At 42.1% G+C, this 15,930-nt stretch overlaps 1 protein-coding gene and 1 long non-coding RNA gene across 2 annotated transcripts in view; both read right to left on the reverse strand.

Annotated features, from left to right (window-relative positions):
• The window catches only part of LOC111957110 (fibroblast growth factor 12), a 43,994-nt gene that overhangs the window by 15,735 nt on the left and 12,329 nt on the right, over positions 1 to 15,930 (reverse strand). Inside the window, exon 4 of the mRNA XM_023977842.2 lies at positions 7,508 to 7,611. Coding sequence (XP_023833610.1) covers positions 7,508 to 7,611 — 104 coding nt within the window. The remainder of the gene's footprint in view (positions 1 to 7,507; positions 7,612 to 15,930) is intronic.
• LOC111957111 (uncharacterized) lies at positions 2,139 to 5,607 on the reverse strand. Its single transcript, XR_011474564.1, has 3 exons — positions 4,771 to 5,607; positions 3,122 to 4,099; positions 2,139 to 2,998 (listed from the first exon to the last, which is right to left on the reverse strand). It is a non-coding gene; the product is annotated as an uncharacterized lncRNA (long non-coding RNA).

A 15,930-nucleotide genomic window follows, 5' to 3' on the forward strand; every position in this document is an offset into this window, starting at 1 on the left:
TGTCCAAAGTTATTATTTATAAGGAAAACAGAAATGAAGGCAATGTGAGCGCCAGCCATAAAATGTGCTAGGGGGGAAAAGTTTGTGCTACACTGCGCAAATGTCTGCATACTTGATCTGCGGAAACCATGTTGAAAGTGTTTGGGCTCTCCTCGAAAAGAGAAGTTTGTCCGGCATAGTAAAGCCTCAAACATAAATTGTCCACAACAGTGAAATGGGATACTTCTATGTGAATTCATGAGGAGGCGGAACACACCTCAATTCAAACTGTTTTGAATTTGAAATGTTGAAAAACAGCCTATAAATAATTAGCAGTCTTGGTTTGAGGGCAGCACGGGTTAACMACCCGGTTCYGCTGTTTGCCGAGGCCTCTGTGATCTGCGTTCTGCCARGTCATGCTAATTTCCCATGATGCATGTCTGGAGAGATGGGCCACTGTATATGGCTGCTCTCTGTTTAATTAAAATGGGTCTTTCAGCCTTRATGGCTTCTGACATATTCCTTATCCTCTTTGTGTAAGGGGAAAGATTTGTGCTCCGGCCCATAAAAGTGATGAAGGATTGTGTAGCAAAGCCTTAAAAGCTGCTGTTTGACACTGGGGTTAAAGTCTGTCTGGCTCCCAAGATGTTGGTAATTGAATGTTATAACCTGACTGACTATAGGGGAGATCCCGGAGAAATGCGGTTCCACTGTCACACTCTAAATTAGCTTTGCATTGAGTTAATGTTTGTTAAATGACTGTTTAATTCAACTGTAATGTAATGCACATGTGATGTACACAATACTCTGTGATTTGTATCTTTTAAGTTTAAGTGTGTTTGTACTGGTTGGTGTGTATATGTGGTCATTTACTTGTCTCTGTATATATATTGTGTATCTGTGATTGTGTGAGTATATTTGTAAAAGTATTGGTGGATTTATGTATCTGTATGTGGGTGTACTAGCATCATGTGATTATAAATATGTTAGCATTCGTATCTCTATTTATGTATTTATATACATTTGTGTGGACATGTGTGTGGACGTGCAGGAATACGTTTGTGTACGTGTATTTCTGTGAACTTGTTGCCACCAGAGACGTCTAAAGCCAAGCTAGCCTCTCTGACAGACTCATCACGGCTGAGCAGTGATCAGATGGCCATTAGAGCGGCACCACAAGTCCCTCAGCAGTCAGACACTCCTGGGGGACCACATGCCCCTCTTCTCCGCGTACATAGTCTTTAACAGGATTAGGAAGTTGTGCTGCTGTCCATTACGTAACCAATCTGAGATCCTCCTCTCTCTCTCTCTCTGCTGCACCACATTCCCACAAACGTGCTCTCCGGTCAGTGCAGAGGCATGCATTCGTCACCAATGGGAACAGCTATGACGCCCTCCCCATAGCTATCACGCACACACACAAACCCCAACCCCCCACCCACAATTGAGCCCCACAGAAACATTGTATCATCCTAAACMTAAAGAACGACTGAATTTCCTGATTTGGCCATATTTTGAAGTTTGGTCATGAATAAATGTTAGCGGCCATGACTGAAGCAGAGTTGTCTTGTGGGTGTGGTTTGCTGTGGGTGTGTCTTTGCAACAAACAAGGCAGTAGTGAGTACAGTGAGGTAAACTTAGCTGGCTTTGTTATGGAGAGAACCAAATGTTGAAGTGAAGGACTTCTCCCCACCTGACTGACTTGTCATCTCAAGGTGGTCAGCCAATTCAGTTATTTGTGTAGGCTAAAGCCTGTGCTGACCTTATGTTTAGCCAAGCTGACAGCAGCTAGCTAGTATAGCTGTAGCTGTCTAGCCTATCGAGCTGATATTTCTCTGTGAAATCAGTTAAGGCAAGATAGCAAGAGCCAGTGTCTGGTATGCGTTCCATAAGACACTTGTTCWACAACACCTTGCTACCAAAATAGCTTGCAACTTAGTTTCAATGTTTCATCACTTCATGTAAAGACATGTTACTGTGGAAATGGTGTCAACTGTGAGTCCAATGCCCGGTCMTGAGTCAGCTTCGCTCTCCTACAACACTAGCTCTTTAACTGGCACAATTTTTCTCATCTCGTCTCTTCTTATGCCCGCTGTTAGATCTACTAATATACCAACAGGTGTAAGCTACATGTCAACTTCACACAAATATCACCAAGCTTGAGTGTAGATACATTTATCAACAACAACAAAATGATGTGTGCTTGTGTTACAAAGACAAAACATTTTATGCTGTAAATATCATATTGATGTGCTGATTAAGACAGTATGCCTGCACTTGCCTAGCAAATACAAATATGTTGTATGTATTGTACAACTTCAGCTGTCTAACCAGAACTAGAATGGCATTCTATTTGGCCTAATCTGAGATGTACAGCTCTCTGGGTYAGGTTCTGTCTTCAAGTCTCCAGTGGGTGATGAAGTCCCTTCCATCTATGTCATGTTTTAGAAGTTTTGGACAGGTGCTGTCAGGGGACAGGAGAAGTGGAGTGCATGACACTCCATCCTGGATATGACAGAGTTCGCTTCAACCCATGGGTCCAGCAGGCAGAGTTCAATAACTACTGGCCGATGTGGAGGATGGCGCACTTCTCYTATCACTCTGTAGGCTATTCAAAGCTTCCTCCAGAAGGATAGTAGCCTAATCAGTAATATTAGAAGAGTGCAACTACTGAACTTATTACATTTGATATTTTAGTCATTWAGCAGACGCTCTTATCCAGAGCCACTTACGTAGATAACTTTCAAGTGCAACACTTCCATGTAGAATAAACCCACCCTACTCCACATAACACTGTAGAAGCAGTGTTCTGCTAATATAACAATGTGCAAATATTATACCTTTTTGAATGGTCCCCCCCCCATGGATAGTACAGTCCGATTCAATAATAACAAAAGACCACAACAAGTAGTAGATGTCTTGTATAATTTGAATGCTTGAGTGCAAGATCTCTGTCCCAGTTCAGACATCAATATCAACCTGAGGACTCCATTTCAAAAGCATCTCTTCTGTCCTCCATCTGTAGTAAAACAAGGATGAGTTGATGAGTGACATGTATTGAAAGAGTGATATTACTAAATACTTGTGATGTCCTCTCTTTGTACTTATCAGCTTTTGTCCCTTCTGAGGTGTTTGCCAATACCTGATGTCCGTGGCAGCGTAGATCGGCTCCAGGTCCCTCTTGTCACAGATACTGGTCATAAAGGAGCCTGACTTAGGCTCCTATATCTGACCCAGCTCGTATATCACAGAGGGAGGGAGAGAGAAAGTCTGTCACCTTACAGTCATGGAAGCCAACAGTAAATACACTGTTGAACATAGCCAATCAGAGATTATGATTCACAGCTAATTCACAAGGGACACGTGCCAGTATGGCACTGCCTGGTTGACATTACTCACTCAGGCCCAGGAGTAGACCATTGGCACAGTGGAAGAGGGCGCCTCCTTACAACATACAAGACACACATACTGTACACAAATCAAATCAAATTTTATTTGTCACATGCGGTGAATAAAACATGTGTAGACCTTACCGTGACATGCTTACTTACAAGCACTTATCCAACAATGCAGTTGATTAAATAGAGTTAAGAAAATATTTACAAAATAAACTAAAGTGAAGAAAAATAATAATAATAAAAACAATAACGAGGCTATATACAGGGGGTACCGGTACCGAGTCAATGTACAGGGGTACAGGTTAGTCAGGGTAATTTGTAAAGTGACTATGCATAGATAATAAACAGTGAGTAGCAGCAATGTAAATAGTCCAGGTGGCCATTTTATTAATTGTTCAGCAGTCTTAAGGCTTGGGCGTAGAAGCTGTTAAGGAGCCTTTTGGTCCTAGACTTGGCGCTCTGGTACAGCTTGCCGTGCGGTAGCAGAGAGAACAGTCTATGACTTGAGTGGCTGGAGTCTTTGAAAATGTTTTGGGCCTTCCTCCATCATACAGCACTGGTTACATTATCAATGGTGGTTAGGTGAATTCCAGGACTTTTAACCAAATCAAATGTGACCAACCTTATTCAAGTGTCCTCCATTACTCTGAAGCAGGACTGGTGTCTGGCCACTGCCTCAGCCTTCTGTAACAGCTCCTGATATGGTAGGTTTTGTACGTAGCCTGTGAAAGAAATAAAATATCAATAAACATTTAGCGAGAAAAATAACTTACTTTAGTTTGGAAGTAATTTATATGCTAATAGAGGGGCTGCCACGACAAAATAGATTAAGGCCGGTGATGCTGACACAGTTAATATGCAACCAACTGTGTACTTTGCTGAATGCTTGCTGACAGAGCCATAGCTATATTTATTTTTGCCCTAGAAAATACACAATCGACTTTTATGAGAACAGGCATGTTGTTTTGGGTTAGCAGACGAAGACCCCAAATGCTAGCTAACTCTTGCAAATCTTTGCCTGAGTTGGCCAGCCAGCTAACGTTGACTAGCCAGTTTGAGTTGAAACATTATTGAAAGCAAGCTTGCTACATCCTCTGATTAGCTAGAGAGCTAGTATCCAAGTGCCTGCCCTGTATTGACCCTAAATGCCAATGGGCTACAGTTAGCTGTTGTTAGCAAGGTAGCTAGCTAACATGAGCTGCACATCTTCCTCTGACAAGTTACATCACATTACACGTTAGCTCTATGTATTTAGCTAGCTACAGTACAGTATCATTCATCTTTCATCTGTGGTATCATAGCTAGCCTGGCTCGCTAGCATGATCAAATAATGTTGTATAACCAAACGTCGCTACTAGCTAGTACCAGCTATCTACTTTGCTAAAGTACTCACCAACACCAGCGGTTTCACGGTTGACATGCGGCAGAAGTGACCGTGTCGGAGGAAATCCATTCCTGGCCATTTGGCAATATTGTTGAAATGCATTGGAAGTCTTGTTCAACTTTATGGAAGCCAATTGTCCCTCCAATTTGCCGAGTGAAATGTGCGTGTGTGGCACCCATATGCAAACTTGACAACAAATGTCCACATGGCAGCTGAGGAAAGACCACAATGTGTTGTCTCTGGGCAATTGGGCATCATCGGCAAAAGTGGGCATGTACAGTTGAAGTCGGAAGTTGACATACACTTAGGTTGGAGTTATTAAAACTCGTTTTTCAACCACTCCACAGATTTCTTGTTAAACAAACTATAGTTTTGGCAAGTCGGTTAAGACATCTACCTTGTGCATGACACAAGTCATTTTTCCCAGCAATTGTTTACAGACAGATTATTTCACTTATAATTCACTGTATCACAATTCCAGTGGGTCAGAAGTTTACATACACTAAGTTGACCGTGCCTTAAAACAGCTTGAAAAATTCCAGAAAATTATGCCATGGCTTTAGAAGCTTCTGAGAGGCTAATTGACATCATTTGAGTCAATTGGAGGTGTACCTGTCGATGTATTTCAAGGCCTACCTTCAAACTCAGTGCCTCTTTGCTTGACATCATGGGAAAATCAAAAGAAATCAGCTAAGACCTCAGACAAGAAATTGTAGACCTCCACAAGTCTGGTTCATCCTTTTCAAACGCAATTTCCAAACGCCTGAAGTTACCACGTTCATCTGTACAAACAATAGTATGCAAGTATAAACACCATGGGACCACGCAGCCGTCATACCGCTCAGGAAGGAGACGCGTTCTGTCTCCTCGGGATGAACGTACTTTGGTGTGAAAAGTGCAAATCAATCCCAGAACAACAGCAAAGGACCTTGTGAAGATGCTGGAGGAAACAGGTACAAAAGTATCTATWTCCACAGTAAAACGAGTCCTACATCGACATAGCRTGAAAGGCCGCTCAGCAAGGAAAAAGCCACTGCTTCAAAACCGACATAAAAAAAAGCCAGACTACGGTTTGCAACTGCACACGGGGACAAAGATTGTACTTTTTGGAGAAATGTCCTCTGGTCTGATGAAACAAAAATAGAACTGTTTGGTCATAAAGACCATCGTTATGTTTGGAGGAAAAAGGGGGATGCTTGCAAGCTGAAGAACACCATCCCAACCGTGAAGCACGGGGTGGCAGCATCATGTTGTGGGGGTGCTTTGCTGCAGGAGGGACTGGTGCACTTCACAAACTGTCTCTTATACACATCTAGATGTGTATAAGAGACAGCAATGACCCCAAGCATACTTCCAAAGTTGTGCCAAAATGGCTTAAGGACAACAAAGTCAAGGTATCGGAGTGGCCATCACAAAGTCCTGACCTCAATCCCATAGAAAATCTGTGGGAAGAACTGAAAAAGCGTGTGCGAGCAAGGATGCCTACAAACCGGACTCGGTTACACCAGCTCTGTCAGGAGGAATGGGCCAAAATTCACCCAACTTATTGTGGGAAGCTTGTGGAAGGCTACRCAAAACGTTTTACCCAAGTTAAACAATTTAAAGGCAAATACTAATTGAGTGTATGCAAACTTCTGGCCCACTGGGAATGTGATGAAAGAAATCAAATCTGAAATAAATCATTCTCTCTACTATTATTCAGACATTTCATATTCTTAAAATAAAGTGGTGATCCTAACTGACCTAAGACAGGGAATTTTTACTCAGATGAAATGTCAGGAATTGTGAAAAACTGAATTTAAAAGTATTTGGCTAAGGTGTATGTAAACTTCCAACTTCAACTGTAAGTAGCCCATACSCAACCCTCCAGTAAGTCGTGACGAACTCACTTACAAACTCTGTTTTGGACGAGACTGACTTCATGACCAAAACTATCCTATTTACACTTTGTAGTCAATTTTGAGACAAGAGGGCTTCCCGYGTAGCGCAGCGGTCTAAGACACTGCATCGCAGTACTAGAGGCGTCACTACAGATCTGGCCCATCGCACTCTAGCGACTCCTGTGGCGGGCTGGGTGCATGCACGCTGACACGGTRGCCAGTTGGACGGTGTTTCCTCTGACACATTGGTGCGGCAGGCTTCCGGGTTAAGCAAGCAGTGTGTCGAGAAGGAGTGCAGCTTGGCAGGGTTGTGTTTCAGAGGACACATGGCTCTCGACCTTAGCCTCTCCCGAGTCAGTACGGGAGTTGCAGCGATGGGACAAGACTGTACCAATTGGATATCACGAAATTGTGGAGAAAAAAATAAATACATTTCACACAAGAATAAATGTTTCTGACACATATCGATGCCACATAGGKAGTTGTCAAAGGAGAAGTTTGATTTTAGGGGCAGGTAGTCTTTTTTTCTAAAGTGAAACCCGTTTTTGCATTAAGTGCATGCACGGTACTAGAAAGAAATAATGAACAAGGTAGCAAMTATTGCACAATAAAACAAGTGTTTTACACAGCTCCACACACAAATACAGAAATTGAAATATGTATCAATGTAGAATGAATGTGGTAATGTACAATGAAGGAAAACCTTTAACGGAACAAAACAAGAACAGCAAATACAAAAACATATGCATGCACACTGCACAACATTAGCATGTATTCATACACACACTAAAAGACACGCATGGACTCATAAACCAACAGGCACAAACACACATACACACACGCCTGTGAGAGGCGGTGGCTCTTACTGAGCTGTAGAGGAATCCTTCTCCGTTCATGCCAATGTAGAGGCCGGCCTTCACCCCTTGGATGGCCACCACCCTCAGACCCACAGGAATGAGATTAAACAGGGCTGAGAGAGAGAGAGAGAGAGAGAGAGAGAGAGAGAACGAGCGAGAGAGAGAAAAGACAGGTATTACTCATCTGAGACCTTTTGACCTTGCACTTTTAGTATTTAACTTGTTCCTGTGAACGGCCTGCTGTGCGCAATTATAACTGAATTACCCAGGAGATGGATCCCACTTCTGACACCAGTGTGACCTGACTGATGTTCCTGTATGACACCTCTTAAAGTGGCGTTTTTGAACAGTGGCTGACATTGCAGTTATACAGCATGTCTCTTCCTTCTGAGGCAGAATCCCCTCTGAAGTGGACACTCCTTTTGAAGTGTCTTCCCTGAGAGCAAATATTTGACAAAACGTGGACATCCCTCTCAGGTGGACTCTGTCCTAAAGTGGACTTCCTCCAGTGGTGGGTTTCCATGTCGAGTGGCTAGGGATACAGCACGAGCACTAAGAAGATTGTAAGTGGTGACGGAATCAGATAAAGCTTAGATGAAGCTCACAGGGATTAGAGGGGAGGTGCCAACACACGTCTGTCCGCCCAGCAGATTAAATTCCACTCAATAAAAATCGACACGCCGCTTTCGCCTAGCTATAGTATAAATTGTCCCCCGAGGATCTCCAGGCGGGAGATACACTTACACTGAAAGGGCTTTGTTGGATCTTCCAGCTACTGTACTCTGGGCCCAATGTGGCGGGGGTTGTCCAGCACCTCATAGTTTCCTTTCTTTCTTCCATTTTCTCGCTCTCTCTTCATTCATCCCTCGCTCGGTTGCACTTTCTGACGGAGGCCTCGTTGCTTTGATGACCAAACTTGTCTCGCCGAGGATTTGGCATGACTCATGAGCGTGAGACAGAATGTTCTGGACGAGAGCTGCCGCTACATCAGCCATCAAACGCACAGACATATTGTAGGTTCAATCAGACCAGATGCAGTCCCCTCAGACAGACCTAGACATATTGTAGGGTTCAATCAGACCAGATGCAGTCCCCTCAGACAGACCTAGACATATTGTAGGGTCAATCAGACCAGATGCAGTCCCCTCAGACAGACCTAGACATATGGTAGGGTTCAATCAGACCAGATGCAGTCCCCTCAGACAGACCTAGACATATTGTAGGGTTCAATCAGACCAGATGCAGTCCCCTCAGACAGACCTACATTGCCATTGCCTGAGATCAGAGAAGTGGTAGGATGTGTGGAGTAGAAATCATGAAATGATTAATAGCTGCCAGAGCTCTCATTTGACTTGTTCAACAACTGTGACTTAACTAATGAGACAGGAGCTGTCCTACATTCGAATCCGTAAGAGAAAACCCTACTTTATCGAATGATTCAACAATCATGGCCTTTATGCATGCAAAGACATTGGCAAACAGCGAGTTTTTATTTCATTTTTATTTATTTAACCTTCATTTAACTAGGCAAGCGTTAACGACGAGCCTGTAACTCACACGTCTATAATTGCAACTTTAGCTGACAGACACCAGCTAAAGCTGGCCTAACCTGCCGTGTGCGAGTGTAAAAAGATTTCCAGAAATATTCATTCATCAAAAGGGCAGACAAACGTGTCAAAGTGACTCAAGAACGCCAACTCCTAGGAATGTCAGCCCTCCGAAGGAGCTGTAATCGGCCAAGGCGAATCCAAAAGGGAAGGTAAGCCTGTTTGATGCGCTAATATGGGCTCGGTAGATAATAAAACCCCGGGACAGTTTAGAAAGTGCTGGGCCGTGCAAATGGAAAGAGCAGTTCCTAAAATCCTGAGGGACATCCTTTGGGTGAAATTTGGTGAGATGAAGTAGGGGGCTTACTGTGACAGATAGACAAGGCTCTCTCAGCTGCACTAACAGCTAATGCTAAACAAGAGCATTAGCCATGGAGATGATAGAGCAGGCGAAGAACTAGCACTGTATATAGAGTTGGTCTTCCATAACCAGTGATGTCTTCATGAGCCTCAATTTGTGCAGGTACTTATAGAGGAGCGATCAACCGAATACGCGATGAAATTAGTGTCGGGTTGCTGACTCAAAATTGAACACGGTTGGTAATGAATTTAATGGTGGTTTCCAGCACTCTCTTGCAATTGTGTACTAACCTACCAGTCAATCACATTACCAATAAAACGCCCACTCAGTACTGTAAATGCAGCCGCCTGCACCCTAAACCAGCTCTATCAACCCACCAACAAATATCATGACATTTAGAAACCAAATGCCTAATTTTGGATAATTAAACAGAATGTTTTGTATTTGTGCATGAATTCCTCCTGTTCTCTGAAATCAACAGTTTATCCTTGTCAGATTTGCCTTCAGCTTGCTGCCTAAAGAATAAGTATGGACCATTCTTTATTGGAGGAAAATTAATGTAATTGAAATGTCTGTTTGGTTTCACCATAGCTGGTCACACCTAGTATGCAGTTAGTGTTTTTTCCGCTGATCCCAAAAGTACAACCAAACCGTCTCCTGAAAGTAAATTATTCCTGCCATCGCGGCATCACATAATGTAGCAGAGGTCGGAGGTCGAGCGGTTCAAGGGTGGAGGTAATCTATTATTCTAATAATCCATCACACAGATCAATAGGATCTGAATGCCAAGCTTTCACTTTCCATTTCTCTCCCTCTCCTCTCTCAAACCTCCCTCCCTTCCCTACATGCCTATTAGTAACTATTGCTCAACAGTTCTCCAGCTCCCTCTTACTGTATTCTAAAAATGTTCTATCCTTCCCCCAATGGGAAAAACAGACATCATGGTCACGTTGTATAGTGGTTGTCTAGGGAAAGGTTTTTAGCAAGCAGTTTTTATCTGGTTGTAATCTGGATATCTAACCAGGTAACAACCAAAATATGATGTCTTTACCATGAAAATTTGAATAATTTGATTTCATCATGGCAAAAATGCATCTTTACCTGGTTTTGAAAGAAACCACAATGTAAAAAATGACCCATCCAAAAATACCTCAATTGGTTACTAGTAAATGAGTTTGTCTTTCATTTACATTTTACATTTAAAATTGAAAGAAACTACATTTGTTGAAACCAATTATATGATTCAATGTCAACTGTTATATTTGATTATTAACAAACCTATATTTCAAGTTCAACTTTTCCCCTTTGGTTAAACCTAATAYATAACAAATACAGACTCATATTTCATGTAAATACAAACCATCTTGCTTTTACTTTGGAATGAAATAAATTCCCTGTAAACTAAGTTTATTTAACAACTTGAAAAATTGTAATAATAAAATATAATATTATTTACAGAAGACCTTCACATTTAGCAAGCACAATATCATAACCAAGCAAAGGCTACCTTAACACAGAAACCTTATCAGACTCTTTAGTATAAAATTACAACCTGAAAGCCACACCCCAAATTAGCCATGCCTCCAACTCCTCTGATAGGCTGCCGCCGCTATATTGCCCCCACCGCAATTCAACGCACATGCGCAAGGTGTTGAAAGCAACTTAGAAGTGTTCATTCAATTTWAAAAAATCACATTGATCTGACAAAACCATAATTTGATTTCAGAAAAATTGAATAGAAGGTTGAATGAACCAAAGTGCAATTTTCAATCATTCCAATCAGTAAAAGCACTTCAGATGAACAACAGTGCAGTTGGTTGCAATCTGGTTATACAATAACTTCTTAAACAGAAGTTATAACATTAAGACATCATGAGCCAGCTAGGCCAGGTTTTTCTCTCCTTCCCTCTCTGTGTCGTCTTCAGTCTGTCGCTGAACATGAAGCTTCTCGCAGAGGGAATTATTAATTTGGTACAAATGGAGAAGGAGGTATTTTTAGTTCTATTTACTGAATTATTTACTGCAGTTTACTGCACTCCTCCATCCCTGGGCCAGCATTACTGGGTATTGAGAAGATTTCCGAGATACCACTGACCCAAACCACACTGTAATGGAAAACGGTCATTTATATGGTCATTTGGGGTATTATCAACAGTAAAATACTCAGAAATGTTTTACTGCAGCATACTGTAAATGATGGTGCATTGTGGGATAATGCTGTGGGTGGGGAATGAATTGCTGTATTTTGAATGACAAACTCAGACGCTCGTTGGCGCGTGAGCAGTGTGGGTGCAATAATTGAATAGTATAGATTTCTAAAATTATTTTGCAACTCGAGCGCACGGTGTAGTCAGCCTGTAACCCGGACGACGTTGGGCCAATTGTGCACCGCCCCATGGGTCTCCCAGTCACGGCCGGCTGCGACAGAGCCTGCATTCGAACCAGGATCTCTAGTGGCACAGATAGCACTGCGATGCAGTGCCTAAGACCACAGTGCCACTCGAGATGCAAGTGTTTTTCTTTATTTGTTCTATTTTCTACATTGTAGAATAATAGTGAAGACATCAAAACTATGAAATAACACATATGGAATCATGTAGTAACCAAAAAAGTGTTAAACAAATCAAAACATATTTTATATTTGAGATTCTTCAAATAGCCACCCTTTGCCTTGATGACAGCTCTGCACACTCTTGGCATTCTCTCAACCAGCTTCATGAGGTAGTCACCTGGAATGCATTTAAATTAACAGGTGTGCCTTGTTAAAAGTTCATTTGTGGAATTTCTTTCCTTAATGCGTTTGAGCCAATCAGTTGTGTTGTGACATGGTAGTGGTGGAAAACAGAAGATAGCTCTATTTGGTAAAAGACCAAGTCCATATTATGACAAGAACAGCTCAAATAAGCAAAGAGTCCATCATTACTTTAAGACATGAAGGTCAGTCAATACGGAAAGTTTCAAGAACTTTGAAAGTTTCTTCAAGTGCAGTCGGAAAAACCATCAAGCACTATGATGAAACTGGCTCTCATGAGAAACTGGCTTTCAGGTCTAAGTCCTTAGTAAGGGTAGACATCGAACATTTATWCCCTTTGGGTCCTGCCATAGAGTTACATTAGACGAGCCCTTGAGCAAAGAAGCCAAGAGCCAAGAAGGCTCAAGGTCATTGGCCACAGATAAAATGACATCAAATCACGTTGTATGTACAGTAGCTGATCATGTCAACATCTTACTTTCAAAATCTTAGCTAGCAGTCATCATCATGAATCAAGTCGACAATCTACTGGCAAATCCTTTTTAATCCTTGTCAAATGAAGAGAAATAATGACAAGAAATAATAGATAACATTTCTCTAAAACAGGTTATAGCCGGTGCTCATCGGCTATAAACATTACACAACAAATTGGAAATCGCAAATTCAACAATGAGTGGTTTGGAAGGAATCAGTGTTATTTGACGTGTATCTTTTTTTGACACGCAAAGACCCAAACTGGTTCACTCTAATAATTTGGTCTATTTTCACCTCTTAATTTCGCCTACTGTTCTTTCTTGGTGGTGCACATATAGCCTATAACCTGTTTTAGAGAAATGTAATCATCGAAAATGAGTTTCATTGTCTGCTTATATGCCCCCTTTATTTATCCTACGGTTCTGACTTGGTGTACAGGGAGTACAATGGAAGAACGGCCCATGTTCTGAATTCTGTCTCTGTACATTTCAAAAGTGCTGAACAAATAGTTATATTGATTACGTCCGTCATCGCTCGCTCATTAATGTCTTAATCGAAATTACGGATTGCCTCTTATCCGCTTGTCGTCCCCTTATGCCATAGTTTGTACATCTCAACCACATTTGTTTAAGCAAGTCAGCCATATCAGCTATGTTTTTTTTTTTTTAAATGCAGTAAATGAGGATGAATGAACCGTTTCGCTGCCAGACAAGGCTCCGCTAGGTGTAGCAGTGGTAAGGTGTTGGGACAGCTGTTGGGACAGCTTTATGTAGGCCCTAACCGTTTGTCACCGTTATAGTGCAATTAATGTATTGTTTAGTGTTGTGTTGTGTAGTGGCTATGCTGGCATGCATCCCACATATTTTTTTGTTTGCCCGACCAAGATTTATCTGCTAAAATCGCCACTGCATACACCCAAGTACTTCTCTGCAGCTTCCACCACAACATCTATCCTCTGAGATTTACGTTCCAGTCCTGCGGTACAATTGACAACCGTGGCCATGAATGCCAAAAGAACAACCTTACTGAAGTACGTTATTCCTATCCCTCTATTGGCCTCACAGGTAGCCTCTTAAGATCCCTCACCCTGGACCCATCTTTCTCTCCTACTCTCTTCACTGCCTCATCATACGACACCTTCTGTACTACTCGGATCCTGGAACCCTCAACCTGCCTTTCTCTCACCAGACACCTCTGATCTCCAGCACCATGGGAACCCCTACAGTTTACACACACAACTTTTCTCACATCTAGGAAACTCCCTCATACACACTGCTGCCACATGACTATAAGCTTCACACCTAAAACAACGTAATGGATTCGAGACAAAAGCTCTCACGGGATAACGGACCCATCCTAACTTAACTTTATCTGAACTCAGTAGTACAGAAAGTGTCTTCTCTGTTTCACCACACTCTCCACTGGGTCTGCGTCGCACCAAACGGCAGGTGTCACAGACACTGCGAACTTCAGTTGATCCTCCTCAACACTTAACACCACTCCAGTTATCACTCCTTTCAGCAGAGCCCTGCTCCAGAGAGGAAAGGAAGTCACAGTTCTTGTCCTATAAGTTCCTTGAATGTTCTTTTGCATGTGCCTTTTCAATATCTGGATAGACACTTTTTTCTAGCTAACGTTACACCAATCAAAGCAGTAGAGCGTGTAGTGGAGTAAAACTTTTGTGGTCAGAACCATTCATCTTGGGGCGATGGGGGAGATGGTTTGCAAAATGCTATCATCTCACGCAATTACACAATTGATACAATTGTCATATACACTACCGTTCTAAAGTTTGGGGTCACTTAGAAAGGTCCTTGTTTTCGAAACATAAGCACATTTTTTGTCCATTAAAATAACATCAAATTGATGCCAGCATCCCGGAGTTGCCTCTTCACTGTTGACGTTGTGACTGGTGTTTTGCGGGTACTATTTAATGAAGCTGCCAGTTGAGGACTTGTGAGACGTCTGTTTCTCAAACTAGACACTCTAATGTACTTGTCCTCTTGCTCAGTTGTACACCGGGCCTCCCACTCCCTTTCTATTTCTGGTTAGATCCAGTTTGCGCTGTTCTGTGAAGGAGTAGTACACAACGTTGTACGAGATCTTCAGTTTCTTGCATGGAATAGCCTTCATTCTTCTCAGAACAAGAATAGACTGACGAGTTTCAGAAGAAAGTTATTTGTTTCTGGCCATTTTGAGCCTGTAATCGAACCCACAAATGCTGATGCTCCAGATATTCAACTAGTCTAAAGAAGGCCAGTTGTATTGCTTCTTTATCAGAACAACAGTTTTCAGCTGTGCTAACATAATTGCAAAAGGGTTTTCTAATGATCAATTAGCCTTTTAAATTTAAAACTTGGATTAGCTAACACAACGTGACATTGGAACACAGGAGTGATGGTTGCTTGATATGGACCCTTGACGCCTATGTAGATATTCCATAAAAAATCAGCCGTCCAGCTACAATAGTAATTTACAACATTTTTTTATTTATTTTTTTTTATTTTATTTCACCTTTATTTAACCAGGTAGGCTAGTTGAGAACAAGTTCTCATTTGCAACTGCGACCTGGCCAAGATAAAGCATAGCAGTGTGAACAGAAACACAGAAGTTACACATGGAGTAAACAATAAACAAGTCAATAACATGGTAGAAAAAGAGAATCTATACAATGTGTGCAAAAGGCATGGGTAGGCAATAAATCGAATAATTACAATTTAGCAGATTAACACTGGAGTGATAATCATCAGATGATCATGTGCAAGAAGAGATACTGGTGTGCAAAAGAGCAGAAAAGTAAATAATAAAAGCAGTATGGGGGGTGAGGTAGGTAAATTGGGTGGGTAGTTTACAGATGGACTATGTACAGCTGCAGCGATCGGTTAGCGCTCGGATAGCAGATTTTTAAAGTTGTTGAGGGAGATAAAAGTCTCCAACTTCAGAGATTTTTGCAATTCGTTCCAGTCGCAGGCAGCAGGAACTGGAAGGAGAAGGCGTCCAAATGAGGTTTAGCTTTAGGGATGATCAGTGAGATACACCTGCTGGAGCGCGTGCTGCGGATGGGGTAGCCATCGTGACCAGTGAACTGAGATAAGGCGGCACTTTACCTAGCATAGCCTTGTAGATGACCTGGAGCCAGTGGGTCTGACGACGAACATGTAGCGAGGGCCAGCCGACTAGGGCATACAGGTCGCGCAGTGGTGGTCGTATAAGGTGCTTTAGTAACAAAACGAATGGCACTGTGATAAACTGCATCCAGTTTGCTGAGTAGAGTGTTGGAAGCTATTTTGTAGATGAC

The sequence above is a fragment of the Salvelinus sp. IW2-2015 genome, linkage group LG32 (genome assembly GCF_002910315.2).
Source record: "Salvelinus sp. IW2-2015 linkage group LG32, ASM291031v2, whole genome shotgun sequence".
In the NCBI taxonomy this organism is placed as follows: Eukaryota; Metazoa; Chordata; class Actinopteri; order Salmoniformes; family Salmonidae; genus Salvelinus; species Salvelinus sp. IW2-2015.